Source organism: Lagopus muta, chromosome 23, assembly GCF_023343835.1.
Source record: "Lagopus muta isolate bLagMut1 chromosome 23, bLagMut1 primary, whole genome shotgun sequence".
Classification (NCBI taxonomy): domain Eukaryota; kingdom Metazoa; phylum Chordata; class Aves; order Galliformes; family Phasianidae; genus Lagopus; species Lagopus muta.
The window spans coordinates 439,529-457,943 of NC_064455.1; the positions used below are offsets into that span (position 1 = coordinate 439,529).

At 53.2% G+C, this 18,415-nt stretch overlaps 1 protein-coding gene across 6 annotated transcripts in view; it reads right to left on the reverse strand.

Moving 5' to 3' along the window:
- Nucleotides 1-13,450, reverse strand: part of RPS6KA1 (ribosomal protein S6 kinase A1) — a 29,331-nt gene extending 15,881 nt beyond the window's left edge. Inside the window, exons 1-3 of one of the 6 annotated variants that reach the window (XM_048968767.1) lie at nucleotides 13,311-13,450; nucleotides 9,598-9,642; nucleotides 644-697 (exon numbers count right to left, since the gene is read on the reverse strand). In XM_048968767.1, coding sequence (XP_048824724.1) covers nucleotides 644-697; nucleotides 9,598-9,642; nucleotides 13,311-13,373 — 162 coding nt within the window. In that variant the 5' untranslated portion in view covers nucleotides 13,374-13,450. Of the gene's footprint in view, nucleotides 1-643; nucleotides 698-2,424; nucleotides 2,619-7,670; nucleotides 9,261-9,597; nucleotides 9,643-13,310 lie in introns of those variants that run through there. The other 5 variants (XM_048968769.1, XM_048968770.1, XM_048968765.1 and 2 more) reach the window with 5 other exon arrangements.
- Nucleotides 13,451-18,415: the final 4,965 nt, after the last annotated feature.

The following is an 18,415-nucleotide window of genomic DNA, read 5'->3' on the forward strand; positions in this document are numbered from 1 at the left end:
AAATGACTGAACGCCAGCAAGCCAGCCGGTGCCAGCTCTGCAGCGAGAGCCTCAGCACCTGGTGATGATCCCAAAGCAAGGGGCTGGGAGCACAGAGCAGCATGGGACAGCACTGCACACTCACTCCATGGTTCTCTCCAGAGCCTCAGCTCATTCTGACACCTCCTTTGCTCTGCAGGGATGCAGATGAGCATCACCACATGAGCTGCAGTAACAGCTCTCTGCAGATGCGCCTGGAGCTATTTAGATATGATGAATTTTGTTCTGACCACCACAGCGTTAAGTGTTGAGTTACCACCACTCAGCTCCCTGAAGAAGCCACCTTGTGTCCACACAGCTCAACAGCAGAGCCCTGCAAGCCAACAAGATCAGAATGTGGCAGGAGACAAGAACAACAGCAGATAAAGGGGTTTGGTGTGGGCAGGAAGGAGGAGGAGGATGAAGTCAAGTCTGGAATGTCACATGAGCAAGTGACTAAGCGCCGCTTACTCCATGAGCACTTCCACTGAGCGGAGACAGGTCTGCAGGTAAATCTGCAAGGCAGGCATGGTGCTGGGGTCCCTGCAAGCAACAATTCCCCCTCATACATGCTACCACAGGACAACTGCCATTAAGTGCACCACTCTCCCAGAGGCTCTCTTACCTTGTCTGCAGGGTCCACCAGATCTTTCTCTACCCAAGTGATGTCTGACTTTGCCTGCAGAACAATAAATAAGTGTCAGCACAAAGGGTCTGCAATACTCTGCTAAAGCTTTCCCAGCAAACTCGCTTAGGCAGAGGGCGAGCTGCTTGCAGCCCCTGGTCACGTCCCACTGCACGCCCTGATCTGGTGGTGGTTCCAGGAGAGCAGGAGGAGCCAGCTGCTGTTGGAGCCTTGGACAGACTCCGACAGGCAGTGGAGAAGGACGCACGGTGCTGGCAATGGGATCCATGCTCCCCGCGATCCAAAGCACTGCTGCCAAAGAGGGAGGCCCAGCACTCCTGAAGCAGCTGTAGGAACACGTCCAAACACTGAACCTCACTGCACCCCTCCAGGGCAGGGCAGGGCAAGACCAATGCAGGCCTGAGCAGCAGCAGAGATATTGGTGTACACTTTGGGACCAGAGGCAATGCTACAAAACCTTACGGTGAGACTAAGGAAAGTTCAAAGGGAGTTTAAAAAATAAGTGCTTCTCAGCTCGGATACGGCTCTTTCTCCTCAGAGGAACTCAGACTGGGAAGAAGGTTTGGATGGACAGAGCTTAGATCCTGAAGCCTGCTATGTTTTTATGAGTACACGCAGATATGCTATCACACGGGTGCTCTTTGGTTTGGTTTTGAGAGAATGAGCTGAAGCTCAGATAGAAAACAACACTCAAAAAAAATCAGATCAGAATAATCCAAACATATTTGCAATGTTTCCCCCAGGGTGCAAGCCTTCAGCCCACAGGTCTGTGCAGGAGAGTCCTGAGCTCCTGCTGCTCTTCCAGCAAGTCAGAAAGCAGCACAGGAGCACCAGTGGGGAGAGGAAAGGTGAACCCCAAGGGAAAGGAGGTGCGGCAAAGCTGCAGATCAGCGCTCAGAACTGACAGATTTCAAGTCCGGAAGGACTGCATCACATCAGAGGGGCCCTTTGTTCACCTCTTCCCCTTCCTCCCTCGCTGCATCTCCCTGGGGGTGTGAGGAAGGGCTGTCCCACCCCGACACCTTCCGCCAGGCATGAACCCATTGCACAAGCGCAGGTCCTGTGGTCCAACCCCATCAGCACAACAGCAGCCATCTCCTGCCCGCAGCCCCAGGGGAGGCCATCTTGCAAATTCCTGCACGCTGGGGAAATCACCTCCGCGCTCCTGGAAAAGAAAAGCGCAGCCATGCGTGCCCGGCAGCTCTGAGCACAGCAAGTTGCAGAAGTGGGTGCAGGAGATGACTTCTGGTGAACTTCTCGGCACAGATGGCTCATCCCATGCCAGGGCTGGGGGCACGTGCCACTTCAAATACAAAATCCGAGTCCTCCTTCCTGCTTTCTCCTTTTTGAGGAAAGCTTTTGCGAATCAGAAGCCAAGAGACAGGTTTGTTTTTGCTTGCGTTCTGTCACTTTGACGGTTGAGACAGTCACATCGAAATGCAAGAAAAAAAAATGCAAAAGCTAAAAGCAGATTATGCTTCTGGCATTTCGCTTCCTATTCATCAACAAGTAACCAGAAGCTGTCGTAATTTCTGTTGCTTCACACATGCTCCGGTCCCCAAATTTTGGCAGCACCTAGGAAAGACTTCTAGGAAAGCAGCTTTACCATCAGAAATGCCTTTTGCGAGAAAGAAGTCGTTAATGCAGACAGGACCAGGGCCGGCTCTCTGAGAGCAGGAGGTTCCCCAATCCTCCCTGCATCCTGCAGAGCAGACAGCGCCGGGCTGTGCACAGCAGATACCTTACAGCTAGACACTTGCCTCCTGGATCCTTGGCTTGGTGCGGAAGAGGAGCCTCAACATCTCCAGTGCTTTAGGCTGCTATTCTCCCATAGTTTGCAAGCTGGCTTCTGAACCCAGAGCTCTCTGCAGCGCCCAGACTGCCACGAGAACCCCAAGTAGTAGTTACGTCACTGGGATGTATTTTGGGAGTTTTGCTGAAAGGAAACTGCGGTTTCATGTGGGGAAATTGCACTGTGTGGCGATGGCTGCACAGCACCATCAACTCAATGCGAACACCAGATGACTTCTGGGTGCTCTGTCATGGCTCTTTCCACCAGCAAATCTCAGCAGGCTTTCCAAGAGGACACGTACTGTGGTCCCACATCACAGACAGAGCAACGTGAGGCAGCATATAGCAGCTGAGCCCCTTCAGCCCTAAAGTTACACTGCTCTTCTTCTGAGCGGCGCAAACGCTGTTTCCAGCATCAGTCCCCCAGTGCTGGATTGCAGCTCTCCAGGAAAGGGGTCAGAAGGAGCTGTTTTCTGCCTCTGCCCCACGCTGGAGTCTCAGCTCAGCCACCTGCATCCTGCTACATCAGGGCTTTTAGAAACTGCTGTGAGGCCCCATGTGAGCCCAGCACACTGACATCTGGTGAGTATTGTGCAATGCTGCCTGCTGGCTTGGGGTCAGCTCCTGCACCATGACACTGCTCTCTGACATGGAGATATCCTGACGCAGAAAGGAGGTGAGGAGATGGGAACTGGGAATGCTCATGTGGGGCAGCACAGCCACAGGCCCTGGAGGGGCTGCAGGAGGGCTTCAGTCCTACGGCTCTGAGCCAATCCTCTCCCAGTGTCTGCTTGTAAGGAAAAAAGCGAGCCATGTGCTTACTCCTAGCTCCCTTCAAGAGGCCATCTGCATTTCATCTACGCAAAGTAGATGCCGTATATGGCTTCTAAAGTTACCCAGCTGCTTCACCAGTATCACTGCCATGTATTCACAGGAGCATGCAGTACAGCACAAGAACACGCGACGGGCAGGAGAAAGCCAGGCTGAACCAGCCTTCCCATATCACACTTCCAGAAGATCTGAGTTTGACCTCTGGGGAGATCTCAGCTGCTTGTAAACCTTATTCCATATCAGGTACGTGGTGCTCCCACTGCAGAGCTTGGGGCAAACGGGAAGTAGGAGGTGCACAGGAAAGAAATGCACTTTTTGCTGCTGTGAAGACTAAAGAAGCAGTGGCAGCTCTGTCTGGAACTGTTTTTTTCTGTTGTTTTTCTTTTAAAGTGGTAGTTCTCAAAAAGGGGAACTTACAAAGCGAAGAAACCTCACCAGCCACTGCGTTCCCTCATGCGCAAACCTTATTTGGACAAGGCTGATGGCTGCTGTTGTGTGCAACCAAAGAACTGAGCAGAACCACGTCCGTTTGCCTCTGCTTCTCTGGTGGGTGCCCCCAGGAGCTCTCTGAGAGCAGTCAGGTACATTCCCTGCCCTAGGAACCCACCAGGCAACCATCCCTGCTGCGAGCCAAGGGCTGTCCCTGCCCACAGTCAGCACTGGGCACAGGCTGCCAGGGGCTGAGGAGGCACCAACAGAAGGAATGTGGCCACAAACACACTCAGCCCTTGAGGCAGAAGCCATTTTGATGCAAAAGGAAGCAACAAGTTGGTCACAAGCAGCTCACTGTCTTACTGTCTATCAGCTCCTCAGGGGGGTGATGCTGGTTTCCTGCACAGGACGCTGCACCCCAACACTTCCCAGCATTCCTGCAGCTGCTCCAAGCCCTGCTGGGAGCAGTGGAATGTCACCACATGCCCACACCGTGCCCTGTGCAGCACAGCCATCATATCAACCCTGCACCTCCTATTGCCCTAAGCAGCAACAACAATTTGAAACCACAAGCAGGTCTAAAACCCTTCTGCCTAAGACCTCTTAGAATCACAGAATCACTGAGGTTGGAAAAGACCCCTAGTATCCATCAAGCCATCACCGCCATGCCCACTGACCACGTCCCCCAGTGTCACGTCAGGAGCCCTGGTGTTTGGGATTGTATTTGTCACCTTAACACATTAGCTAAACAGTCCACTTTTACCCTGTTTGGTATTCAGAAGGAGCAGTTCCACCCGTGTTTTTTTGTTGTTGTTGTTGTGGTGGTTTTTTTTTTTTTTTTAGTGGGTGCTTTCTTTTAGCACAGCAAAAGTTCACTTCTTTTGTATGCCAGAAAACGATCCACACCTCCTTCTGTGGAGGTGGAGGGAGAAGTAACAGGAAGGAAATGCTGCAGAATCCTGGAGGACACAAATAGATGTTGGTGCTCCTGGGCAACGAGAGGAGCAGCAGGAACAGTGTGGGACCTCTGGCAGGGCAGTGGGCAGCAGGTACCAGGGGTACAGCACAGGCTGTCCTGTGCCATTGTGCTGTGCCACTGTCCGCTCCCATTGCCACGTCCCACTGCGGGATGCAGAGGGAGGAAGGCAGCGGGCTCCCCGGGGCCAGCTGGGCACACTCCAGCAGGTGGCACTCGGAGCTTCTGCAAAGTCCTGAACAAGCAGGAAGGGCTCATTTTGTAACCATCTGTGGAACAGACGGCGCCCCGAAATGGGGGGTTAGGAACTGATAGAGGGATAAAGCCTGAGGTGGAAGAAAGGAAGAGGTAGAAATTGGCCATGGCAAGGCAAGCCATGCTCTATAACGTCCCCATGCATCCGCTCAGCTGGTTCTTGACTCGTTGGAGCAGGAGCACCAAAACATTGGCCCGTTGCCACGTTTTTCTAAATGCAGAATGTTACCCTTAGGAACCAGCACTGAGGCACAACCCGAGCGCGCTGCGCAGCCACGCTGCCCTCACACAAAACATGCAGGCTCTTTCTGGCTGAATCTGAGAACACAGCACTGCTTTCACCACGAGCTGTTTGCTGCCCCTGGAGCTGTCGTGGGATGTGGAAAGTATTCTATCACGTTGATGCAGGAATTCCACACTCCTCCCACCACGCAGGCTGTGAGGAGCTTTCTCCTTGCAAGATGTGCAAGAAGACAGCACATTTTCAGACTGCCTCTTAAGCAGCTTCTTTTCCCCCCTGTGCTTGCAGAGCACCAAGCATCGCTCTGCCCGCACCCAGCAGCAGCAGCCCCACACACCCAGCACAGAGCCAACCTGGCTCAGCGCACCTCCCTGTGTGCACACACCCAGCACACTGCAACCAGCCCAGCCAGAGCAGTGCAGTGAAACACACCTCTTCTGACAGCAAGGAAATCGATAGCACCCCATCTCAGAGCGCTTATGGAGCACAAAAAAAATCCATTCAGCCAGTTCAGTGTTCCCAGACCTGTGTTAGAAGCTGTGCTGCTTTCAAGTACAAACAAGGGACAAGCGCTCTCATTTTTGGTACCTGAAAGTGAGGACTTTTCCCACACGGCACAAAGCTCATTCCTTTGAACTTTGGTGGGCAGATGGATGACACGGGTTTCCTCCATATGGCAAAAGAGGTTTTGTGTAGTTGTTTTTTTTTGCCAGTGAAAGAGGCTTCTGGGAGATGGACCTTGTGGCAATTTCTATTAATCAATGAGGTGGATTGGAAATGGAAGAGGAGAAAGCAGAGCAGAGTTCTGATCGGTCAGATATCAATGTGCGGGAGGGCCATTCCCAGCCCTGCCTTCCTCACATGCACTCCTGCAAAATGACCCCTCTTCAATTATTCATTAGAGCCTGCAACTTATCAGAGAGGCTCTGCTTCTGAAGCAGGCATTTTGTTGCTGTATTTTTAAGGAGCTCAGACACTTGCTGTTAACCATCGCCTGCCCCACTGAGCACAAAGAGCTGTTGGGCACTGCACTGAAAACAAAACCACTCGACTTCAGCTGGCATCACAGAGCAGCCAGCTCGGCCCAGAGCTCCGCCACTGCTAGGCTGGAAGACTACACATGGAAAGATGCAATCCCTGCAGCCGGGCCAGGAGGGTTTGCAGGCAGGCTGTGCTGTTCTGCACCCAGGGCTCAGGGACGCAACCAGCAAGAGCACACTTTGCTACGCAGCTGGAAGGAACAAGGAGGGGCACTGGGCAGAGGATGCCTTTGCTGAGATACCTGTCTCCTCCCACACTCAGCAGCTTTCTGACTCTTGCAGAAAACTGCAGCAGCTGTGCAAACACAGCAGGTCGCTGCTTCAAAGATGAGTGCTCCGTTTGTTTGTTTTAAAACGCTTCTCGTGAAGAGGCTGCGATCGGAGCTGTATTCTGTGTGAGGATCCCTCCGCTGCCCTCCTGTTGGTGCTCAGCCTCCAGCTGGAGGTCCCTGCGGTGCTGAGCGCACAGTTGGGCAGAGCGGGCTGCTGGAGAGCACAGCTGTGACCAAGCACCAATGCACTGCGCTGCGATGGAGCCCCTCATGCTTGGCATGACAGCAACTCCCTGCTCCTGTCTCAAAGGTCTCTTTTATGGCATAAAGCAGAGCTGGAAGAGGTTACTCATTCACCTCCCCAGGTTTCACTGCGCACTGTGATTATCACCCAAGAACAAACTGCTCAGTGCTCCCAGCGTTACCTCCAGAGAGTGGGCACACTCAGTGCTGTAAATCCACTCCTCTGCTCTTCATTATGAAGTGATTTCACTAATTGGGTGCTGTACTTTCATGTACAATTCCTCACACTCAGCACCTTCGGGGAGAACGTGCTCACCCCTCAGCAAAGCTGGCTGTAAAACCCCAATGACGACAGGTTCTGTTTTTCCACTCAATTTGAGCCCTCTGTTGCCATTCGCAGCTGAACAAGGACTGATCTTCAGCCTACCTGACAATTAAATCTAGAGAACATAAGAGAGAATGAAGTTTGGTCCCTGGAGAGCAGCGCATGGCGCTGGCAATTAGCCCCTGGCACAGAGCAGCCCTAGGAGCAAAGCAAGAGACCTTCTGCTGCGCTGGGGAAGTTGCACTGAAACTGCGTCAAGGGCACTGCTGATGGCTGAAAGCCAGTGCCGAATTGTTTGAACACCACCATCAACAAGGAGAAAAGCAAAAGCAGACACACTTGCACCCATCTTGTCCAAAGTTCTCCTGCTCAATGCAGTTGGATCAGCAATCCGGTTCTAGGAATGCTGCCAGGAGTGCCTGGTAGACTGCAAACTCTTACAGTGGGAACAGCCAGATAAGCAAGGCATTAGCAATGTAGGATGTTGTCAGGTGAGGGTTTGGCTTGGAAATCCCAGTGCCGCTCTGCTGGAATGCTGCTGGGATGGCTCTGACCACGCGAGGGGGGGGGGCAGTCACTCCAGATAATGCTCTGCACGACCTGTAGGATCTTGCAGGCGTTTCCAAGATACTCAGATGAACACAGTGAGGTACAATGCTTGCAAGGACTTGCGCACCACGGCTGTTCTTGAAAGGTGGGAATCCACGCAGGAATTGAAGCCAGGAGTTGTGAAATGCCCGAGCTGTCTTTGGAAGGAGGCTGAGGGCTGCCCAGCTGTTCCCAGACCACAGGCAGCCAAGCCCAGACCTCCTCTCCCTTCATCTGCAGCAATCGTTCTGCTGTGCTTCATACCCAAAAGCCACAGTGCACAGCAACAGCAGGTGGGATGGGAGGGAGAAGATGAAGGTGTCAGAGCCCTGTGCTGCCAGCTGCCAAATTCCCAACTCTTTTGAGGAACCCTGGGATTTCCTTCGTGTTTCTCTGGTTCTTGCCCAAGCAGATAAAGGTTTTGTTTCTGGCAGCATCCCGCTGACGGGGACAGAGGGAGGGATGGCACTTCGTGTGGGCGCTGAGGAATCTCCACTGTTGCTGCTTCTAGTTATTTTTAGCAGAGATCACAGAATGAGCCACCAAAGGATAAAAGCACAAACCCAACATGGAGTGCCTCCTGCACCCCAGCTCGAGAAGGGCAGCAGCAGAGCTAGAACAGACGGGTATGGGAGAGACCCTGAGCAGCTTTCCTCTCACAAACACGTAGCCTCAGGTGTTTGCTGCTGTTTTCTTCTCCTTCTTTAGTCCTTGCTGTAGGTAAGAGGAGGCAGTGCCACAATCTGCTGCTGACGTCAGCTCCCAAGCAAGCAGAAAAACAGAGATACTGAGTTTGCTGCCTGCTTGCTTCCCCATCCAGAGCGCCAGAGCTGGTGCAGAGTGCCAGAGTTAAGTGAAAGGTATGTGTTTATAGCAGGGATTTCATTTGTCTTCGTGCCTGTAGAACGTACACCTTGTACAAACTTGGAAAACGCACCAGAGGTTATTTCAGGAGGACTCTGCATTTAAAAATGACTGAAAATGGGGTTGTCGGCACAGCACACGGACGCAGCAACTCAGCAGAGGGCAAAGCAGGATGCTGGCACCCACAGTACCAGGAGGGCAGTTCAGCCAAGTACTTGATGATCAAAGAGGCAAACGCTCAAGCCTTAGAAGCCCAGCTGGAATCCAACCACAAGAGACAGATATTCTCTTCCATGCCAGAGATGTGGGAATGGTGAGGAACCATATAGCCATCATCTCAGGGGAGAGGAGTGCACAGTGTCATTGATCTGAGCTCATCCAGCTTTCCTGTGATGGGGTGCCAGTCCATCAGCCAGCCCAGAAGGGCAGAACAGGTGGCTGAGATGTAACAACAGCGCTGGAAGTTCAGTGTAAGTTTCTGGAAACGGACAAGCTGAGAAGCAGCCAATTGGATTCGGCTTAAATTTCCTTTACTAAATGTGTAACGGTGACCAACTGGGAAAGCATTGCCATAACTCTCCAGGTCCCTCAGCACGAACAACAGACCAGGGTGCTTGCTGTGAGGAGCAGGACAAGCTCCAGACAGTCCATGCAGCAAGGGCTCCCAAGCCAAAGCAAACACGCGGCATTGCTCCCCATAGCTACAGCATGTGTGCATCAGAGAAGGAAATTCTGAAGGGCTTCTGCTTTTGAGGCACCGAAATGGCCTGAAACACTCCAGCGATTCTCACCTGAGCCTTCTGCTCTGGCTGCTGTCTGACTCCAGTGTGCTGCTTCCCGGCAGTGCTTTGGGATGGCCCAGGTGAGTTTGGATAACCGAAGGGGTGGGGAAAAGAGGGTCTGCCTGCTCTTCTCCCCCACTGTGGCCCCCCATGCTCCAGCACGCACTCATCCAGATTACAAAGCAGCAGCTTACAGGATTTAAAAATAGCCGTCCTCAGCCCATTCACCCGCCAGCACACACTGCATGCAGCTCAGAGTGACGGTGAAGGACTCGGCCCCGCTGCGGCTTTACCTTGCACGGAGGGTTCCCGCCTTCCTCTGGAGCAGCCTGCCCATTCTGCAAAGGAAGAGAACCCGCTGTTAGCACACACCAGGCACTGGCACTGCCTCTAAGAGCATTCCAAACGGGACAGACTGGGGATGCCACTTTCAGATGGGGTATGGACGACTCTCCACGCATCCAAAAGATGCAGCAAAGGATGAGGCAGGGAGAGCAAAGCAGTGCCAGAGAGCGGTTTGCAGACTCACGGCCATTTTGCTCTACACCGATTTTAACGCGAGATTTTAGTGGCTATTTATTACCATATCACAGCTGATAACCCTCCTTTCCTGGAGAAGCAATGGGACATCAACCTGACATCAACCTGACATCTGCCCTAGGAGCACGAGTGCTTGTGGCTGACAACCGGCGTGAAGGGACAGCACTGCTGTGGAGGCTCAGAGGAGTAGAGCCCCAGTGTTTACATGGAGCTATTGGTGCATCAGCACAGAGAATAGCTAAGGAGTGAATCAAGATTTTGTGTTTATGTATATCCTCCATGAAGAGCTGAAGATAGCCAGACTTGGAAACACGCTTGTGTTTACTGGCTCAGATGTCACCCATCAACAATTATTAAGTCACTGCTAATCAAAACCATAGCGCTGGGAGGGCTTTTATGTCCAAAGCAGCTCGAGTCCCACGAGGAGCAGAACCTCTGTGCCAGACAGAGCAGCGCGTGGCACACAGCTGGGAGCAGATCCACGTGTCAGCAGAGCGATGCTCCTAGAGATGAAGTCCTAATGTGACCGCCATGTTCTCCAGCTGATGTTGGGCAGATTGGTGAGAACTGCAGTTTGGAGCCAAGGGCTTTCCTTCTACCCAGAGAAAAAGCAGAGCCTTTATGTTCTCGTATGGGATCCGAGAGCCACTTGGGAGCACCCAGGATGGAAGAGCAGCCTGGCAGCAGGGCACAGTGCTCAAGGAACAGCTCCACATGTGAGGAGGAGACACAAAGTGCTGCTCCACACACTGCTCTCAGAACTTTCCTTAGAGGCAGCAGAGGAGTGCACTAAAAGGAAGTGCACTCAGTTGCGTAACCGCCAGCATGGCTGAACTTCGAGATATTTCTCTTAGGACATCTTGCATTTTAAATCCCTTTAATTCCACGTAATCTGAAGCATGGGGAGGAGCAACTTACAGAACAGGGCACCGCTGCTCTGACACATAATGAGGACAAGTGTCAGGGCGGGCAGCACCACACGGGCCGTGTGCTGCTATCAGTGCTGCCAGCAAACACCGCCCTGCAGCACTGGAGAAAGGACATAACTGCAAAAACAAACATCTCCAGCCCTTCCCTCCAGAATTCTTCACACACAGGGAGTCAGAGCTCAAAGTGCATCACGGACAGAAGTCTCTTCCTCCCCTATCTTTGATCATCGGTGTCTTCATTTTTCAGCTAAGGTGCACACAGAAGAAGACAGTTACTCGTGAATAGCTTCTGCTCAAAAAGGGATGAGCAGATGCATATACACAGGCAAAAATAATTAGCTTGAAGTGGTTGGGTTTGTCGTAATCCCATGTCAGCTGCGTTGCTCTGTGTTTGTAACACGACAAGAGTTCAAAGGCACAGCCGTGATGGCAGCTCCCATCACTACGGCAATGCAGTCATTCAGCTCCGCTCCACCACTGGTGCTCTGCCCCACACGGGTTTTTCATAACACATAAGCAATATTCTGAATGGGCAGAAGAAAGAGCAGGGAAAAAAAATAAAATAAATGAAATTAATGAAATCATAGAATGGCCTGGATTGAAAAGAACCACAATGCTCATCCAGTTCCAACCCGCTGCTGTGTGCAGGTCACCAACCAGCAGACCAGGCTGCCCAGAGCCACATCCAGCCTGGCCTTGGATGCCTGCAGGGATGGGGCATCCACAGCCTCCTTGGGCAACCTGTTCCAGTGCCTCACCACCCTCTGATGAAAAACTTCCTTCTAATATCCAACTTTAAACTCCCCTGTCTCAGTTTCTATTCATCCTCATAAACAGAAGAAGGGAGCACGATGAAGTGAGCTCAGTCCCCAGGACAGCTCACTCTCCCACTGCTTTCCCAGCACAGCTCTGGGACAGTGGCTGCTGGCTGTGACCGGCGCTCAGCAGCTGCTCCTGGAGAGCAGTGGAAAAACCCCCAGTCTAACACACTGGGTCGGGTGCCTCCGCAGCACAGTGCCAGCACCTCTGCTCCGTGACTCAGAAAGCAAAGGTTGGAGGAAGCCGGCTTTACACCTCAATGGCAACGATCCCGGGCGATTTACATAACGCATTCCAGAAAAGTCTCTTCGGTCTCTCTTTGGTGCCACCCTGCCCAGCAGAAGGTAAACCTTTCTGCCCCTGGCAAACAGAACCTCGCAGCGTGCAAAACTCCCACCAAGTTCCTCTCTGCCATTCACAGGTCGTGTCGGTTCCGGGTGCCGGCAGCCGGGCCCAGAGGTGCAGAACTTCTGCCCGTGCTGCCGAGAGCACCGCTCACCTGAAGCCCGAGGGAGCGGAGCTGCTGCCGTCCCACCTGGCACAGCACTGAGATATGAAGTGCCTGCCAGCACTGGCACGCCGTTCCCGACCCCGCCGCTGACCTCCAGCCCGGCCAAGGTGAGCTGGGGGAAGTCAGCCTGCGGCTGCAGTTTACACATTACACGTCCATGACTAATCCAACGGGGAGAGCAGCCCTCGCTGCTGCCTCGATCCTTCAGAGGGACTCCGGCTGATGAACGCAGCGTCCCGTGGCAGATTCCAGCCAGGGGAGAGGTTGTGGTGTTGGCACAGCTGCTACCCAGCACCCGGAGCTCCAGGATTAAGTGACACACTGATCCTGCCCTTGGCATCTATCGCCCCAGGCACCAGCATTAGTTTCCTCCTGCTCCGAGTCTGTTTTTCAAATCACAACTAAACTCCAGCTCTCACCCCCCAGCACACCCAACTTTCCCTGAGCACATTATGGCCTCAGGACCACGACCCGGTCCCTGCAGGGCCCAGGCACATCCCCACACCCCAAGTGGAGCTGAGTGCACAGCACAGGGTGCAGCCGCCCACCCCCCCACCTGGGCAGCTGTGACAGCTGGGCAACCCGGCCTCTGTTCCCAGTAGAGCTTCTTCAAGAGACAATTTTAAGTGGGAATAAGCGAATCTGACCGATTAACCATTGTAACACCCCTAGGCGTGATAGGAGGGGTAAGAGGCACGGGACGGTTTAAAACGGGAGAGCAGCAAGAAGTGAGCAAAGCTGGATGAAACCCACACGAACTGCAGCTGGGCTGTGTTTGTGCGCGCACCTCGGCTGCCCTACAGCGGAGGAAAGGCTGCGAGAGGTCCCGACGTTCCGCGGCGGCTGCGATGCAACGTGCGGTGCGGGCAGCGCACACCTGGGCTGGGGGGGCCTCGTTAAGAGCGAAGCGCACGCATCCGGCGGAGAGACGCAGGACGGCGGCCGGGGGAAGCGGGAAGCCCCCAGCGCAGAGCCGTGCTCGTATTCGCCGCTCGTACCGAGGAACCGAAGGGAAGCAGCGCAGCCGTCAGCCCGGCAGCTCCGAGCGATTCGCCACGCCGGAGCGCTTCCCAACCCCGCGGGGCTCAGCCGGAGCAGCGGGGCAGGAGCAGAAGGAAGGAAGGAAGGAAGGAAGAAAGGAGCAGGCCGGCCGGGCGCTCCTTTGTTCCGCGAGACCCCTGGGGTCGCCGCCCTCCACCCCGCTCACCTCCGTGTCCAGCTGCACCAGCTCCATGTTGGGCCAGGGCTCGGCCAGCTGCGCGAGCGGCATGCTGGCGGCGGGCAGCCCCGCGGGGCGCGGCACGGCTCGGCTCGGAGCCCCGCGCTGGGCACCGGCTGCCCGGGCCGGGCCGGGAGCGGCGGGGCGGAGCGGGGGGCGGCGCGGCTCCGCCCGGCTCCGGGGCGGCCCCGAGCTGCTCTCCGAGAGCCGCCGTTCCGCTGCGCTCTCTGCCCTGGGCGGTCCGCTGCGGGCCCCCCCGCTCTCCGGTGCAGAGCCTTTCCCCGAGCACCGCCTGACCCCCCGCCCCGCGCCGTTCCTTCGGGCAGCGACGTTGGTTGAAGGACGGATCGTTTGTGTACATCCACGCGCACCTTTGGATTCTTCGGTAGAAGATGAGGCGCTGCTCGAATACGGGTAACAAATCCCTACCCGCCTCGGGGTTCTCGGGGATGCTCGGAGGAAAGGTCTTGTAAGCACGGCTGCTCAAAACACACCCAGCGCTTTTTGCATTTGCCAGGTTTATCATGCAGGAGTTGTTATCTTCTCACTTTTACTGAAATCCAAAGCACCGTGTTTTCAGATTTCTGTTTAAAATGATTTGTCATTAAAAAAAAAAATGGCAAAGGGTGCATTGCTAAGGGCTGACTTCACCAAGGTGTGGCTGAAATATCTTTTAACGAGCTGAAGGGAAAGCACAGCATAGCTCTACTGTTGCATTCCGAGGGCAATGTCCCATGAAGCCTCCCTGTCTGCCCCGAATGCCATGAGCTGATCAGAGGTGGTGAAGGTGAAGAAAGCTGAAGTAGGACAGAGTGCAGCACGTTGAGAAATTCCAGTCGATCTTCGAAACGCTCAGCGCTAATCTGTAAGCCGTCATCAGGGCCATCTTGTTCACATGTGGGGAATCCTACGTAAGAAATTCCCACGGCGACAGAAAGTGTGTGAGCCCAACACTGCTGTCTGTGCTCAGAGCACCCGTCTATGCCGTAAGCGCCAAGTCGCAGATGAAGGCATTAAATAACACAGATCCACCAGGCTGGTGCTAAGCGAGGCCAATTAAACTGATGTCACCTACTGTTGGAGCAAGCTGAAGCAGATCTTGCGGAGAGTTATTCATTCAGCTCCAAAGCTGTCCGTAATTTTCCCCTTATTGCTCGGTACATGGCATGCCGTCTGCTCGCATCCCTCCTCCAGCTGCTGCAGATTGCAACCTGTTTTAAATGGCATCGATAACATGATGATGTCAGTGCTGGCATCCTGCTTACCTTCTACACTTGTTTGCAAAATGCAGCTCCTGTTCCAGGTTTCCAGCTGCTCTGCATGCATCCCGACCAGGTCCGGGCTGGGAATGCATAGAGGAGTGTGTGTAGGAAGGAGAACAAAATGAGACACCGCTCTCGGTGACCTGCTGTGCTTTCATGCCAAGTCCCACGAAGGTGACCTTTCTGTGCCACATCCTGCGGCACTCCCAGCTCTGCTGCCCGGGGGGGGTGGAGTTCCCGTCCCTGGAGATGTGGCACTGAGGGGCAGAGTGGGGGTGGGCTGGGGCTGAGTGCTGGGAGGTCAGTGAGGGAAGGAAGGAAGGAAGGAACGCACTTCTGCATCCCCCCAGGAGGTCTACAGAAATGCAGAAAGTCCTTGGTGTGTTGCAGCAGGACGCCAGGCAGGCTGCCCTGGAGCTCGGCTAATGCAGGAACTGTGAGGCTTTATGGAGCAGTGACGTCCTGCTTGGAGAAATGGAGAGCTCTACACCCATGGGTGCCATTGCACCGAAACAAAGGACTATCCTGCCCAATTCTTTTCATACAACAGCGAACTAAAGATACTGGGGAGACTACAAATAACTTGTGCATGTCTACTCCCTGCATCTGTGCAGCTACTTTGGTTAAAGGCCAGCAGAGAATTTTGCTGAAGAAGCTCTAGGGAACCCACAAAGTTACAGAAGCATCCCCCAAAAGACCAGGCAACAGCACAGCAACTCAGCAGGGCTGGGTGGGCAAGCTGGGCCTCTCAGTCCCCACCTATGGCACTCAGAGCAGCAGTGCTATCGATTTGCAGACAGACCTTCCTTCAATAACTGCGACTCGAGTGCAGGAGATGAACAGGACGTGACACGTGTCACTGCTGTCTGGGTGAGCAAAATGAGGTGGTGGACCCTGGTGTTTATTTTCTAGCCAAAGAGCAGCTATAAAAGCAATCTCCACCCTGAAAGCAGGGTACAAGAAATGCTCTGCCTGCTCTTTGGGTAAGCAGCTAAACACAGTGATTAAAACCTATGTGCTGACACTTTGGAGAAGGCTGCTGAGCAGGATTTCTGCACTGCCATGTAGACTGCTGCTATGAGAAACAGAGTCCTCCAGCTAACCAGAGCCCCGCTAACAGTATCACATTCAGTGAGAATCCAAAACGCTGAAATGTTTGGTTGGTTTCGTTTAAAAAGAATTAAATCCTCCTCAAATACAGTGGTAGCTGCATTTTGCTCTGCAAGCTGGCTGGCTTTTGGTTTGTAGCATTCTCCTCTTCGGGAAGGCTGGCAATGTTCGTTAAGCCCACTGTCCCCAAGGAAGCCCTTCCAAGGCAGAAGTAGTGAGGCTGGTCCTTACCCACACAACCAGAGGCTGATTTTAACTGCTTACACTGAAAGATGTGGCAGTGATTCTCCACCCAGCTGTGCAGTGCTCCCACAGCTCACAGCATCCATTTGTTCCTCCTGGAGCCAGCGAGCATCTGTCTTTAACTGTGGGCTTCATGCTACGCTGCTTTTACACATATAAGGAGATGCAAAGAGATTGCAGGCATGAGAACACACAAGCCGAATCCCAAATGCCTGCTGCAATTTACAAAGACTCTTGAAATCTGCTTTATGTATACACTCAGAGGGCTGTTTAATTAGAATTTACAGCAGCCTTCTTTGCATTTTTAAGATTCACTCATCAGTTCATTGTTAACCCTATCACTAATAGGGAAACTGAGTCGTGTTTTCAATAGCTCATCAGGACAGAACTTGAACTCCATGTCCTGTCTTCTAATGCCCAGCTCTCTGTTCAGGCTCTCATTTCCTCACCTCTTCTGCTTTGTTTTTCCAGTGCGGAGGAAGAGATGATAAATCACCTTGTTTTGATCCCAGGGAGACATTTTTCCTTACCACGGTTCAAACATCACACTGAAGATACAAAGCAGGAGCCCTGCAAACGAAGAGCTCTGGCTGGATTCAGCAGCAGAATTGCTTTTCCCTTTTGTGACAGATTTCTTCCCGATGCTCACTGCTGTGCACTGCCTCCCATGGCAGCGTTCTCCAGGGCAGGTCTGGAATACAGGAGGGACACTCCAGCAGGTGTGGGGCAAGGAACTCCTCGGGGACTGCAGTGCAGGCAGCCCTCCTCCCGGAAGAACACGTGCAGACTGAAGCTCTGCTCAGTGAACAACATGTTTAACTTCTACCAACGCTTCCAGCAGAGGTGAGCATTGTGCTGCCTCGCTCAGCTCACTGAGTCCTGCATTTGTTAGGGTGGCTGGCATATCTGAAATGCTTTCGGGCTGCATGCTGCATTTTGCCTGCATCTGTGCGGTGTGCCTGCAAACCACAACTATCCTCCATAGATCAGATTTCCTGAAGCCTCCTTTGGGGCTGCCAGGGAGCCCTTGGCAGAAGCAGATACCACTCATGTTGGGGAAGAGTTCTGCTGATGAACACAAGAACTGATTAAGCTGTTGCCACATTTCATTTGGAAATTTGGCAGCTATCTCTCAGGAACACTGAACTGCACCAAGGGGCGCCTCAAGGAGAGGGACCCATGGGAGCTGGGAAGGCAGAGGAGGCGACCAGAGAAGAGCTGGCAGGCAGGAGGGCCGTATCTGCTGGTTGTCATGGATACAATCACCCCGGCGGTCTCCCTGATATCAGTTACCTTCCATTTCCTGGATGCAAATCAATGAGTGGGGGGTCTGATCCTGCTTCTGTGCAGAACAGAACGCTTCACGTTCAAACAAAAGGAGCAAGCTGTCTGTTGCAAACCTGGACACGTCTTCTTAACACTGGCTAAGAGTGGAAGGTGACTCGTTCCTTTGGCATTCCAACTATGCGATCTGATCACGCTCTGACCAATTCCATTCGGTGCTGCTGCACACCAGGAGCTCAGAGGAGCTGCTCCAGGCCGTTCAGCTCAGCTCAGCCTTTCCGTGCATCGCAAGCTGCTGTGCAGCGCTTGTCATCAGCTCTGCTGCTCTGAGCTGAAGGCAGGCACACAGCTGGGCACTCTTGGATGCCAGCAGCTCCAGGTCTGGAAGAACAACTGAAAAAGACATTCACAAAAAGCCACATAAAACCAAGAAGTTGCTTTATTTTTCCTTTGAGGGAGATTTTTAAAGCAGGTGTATGGCACATGCAGTAAGTTACTCAGTGTGAGCAATGCTTCGGTACCTTTTGTTTTTAATTAGCATCTGGATGTGTTTGTAGTTAATTTCACTGCAGCTATTCGAGGAACCGACAACATGAAAGAGAAAACTCTGAGAAACTGTAAACAGAAGGGAAACCGTCCGGCCTGTTCTCGTTGTGCCCCAGCCAGGGAGAAAGATGAATGAGCAGAGCTGCTGTGTGCAGCCCGTCCCTACCGTTCTTCGGGGTTTAAGAATTTGCAAGGCAATGAGGGGTCCTTTAAGTGCATACAAATAGATCCCCTCTGCTTCGTGTGCCCACAGAGCAAACGGAGCTGTGCAGATCCCAGTTTCTCCAGACAGGGAAGGGGAATCTGGCAAGCAAAACCACATTTCAACAGAAACCCAGCTTTGGTGAGAGGAAAGCGTCACTCCTCTGTTCTGAGCCTTCACCACGCAGCTCAGTGAGTCTCATCCTGCTTAACCCAGGGCACACACAGATTGCTGCTCCTCATAACTCCGTCACACGGTTTGGGACGCCGTGATGCAAAGTTAGAAACAAAGCTATTTCTAAACTGGAAGTGCTTTTCAGAAGTTCTGATGACAAACCTGAAGATGAGGAAATTATAAAGCAGCTTTATATCAGATTTATTCAGAATCATGTTTGTCACCATTTAAGCACTCCCATTCAGCCCCAAAGCACCAACAAGCTGCCTGCT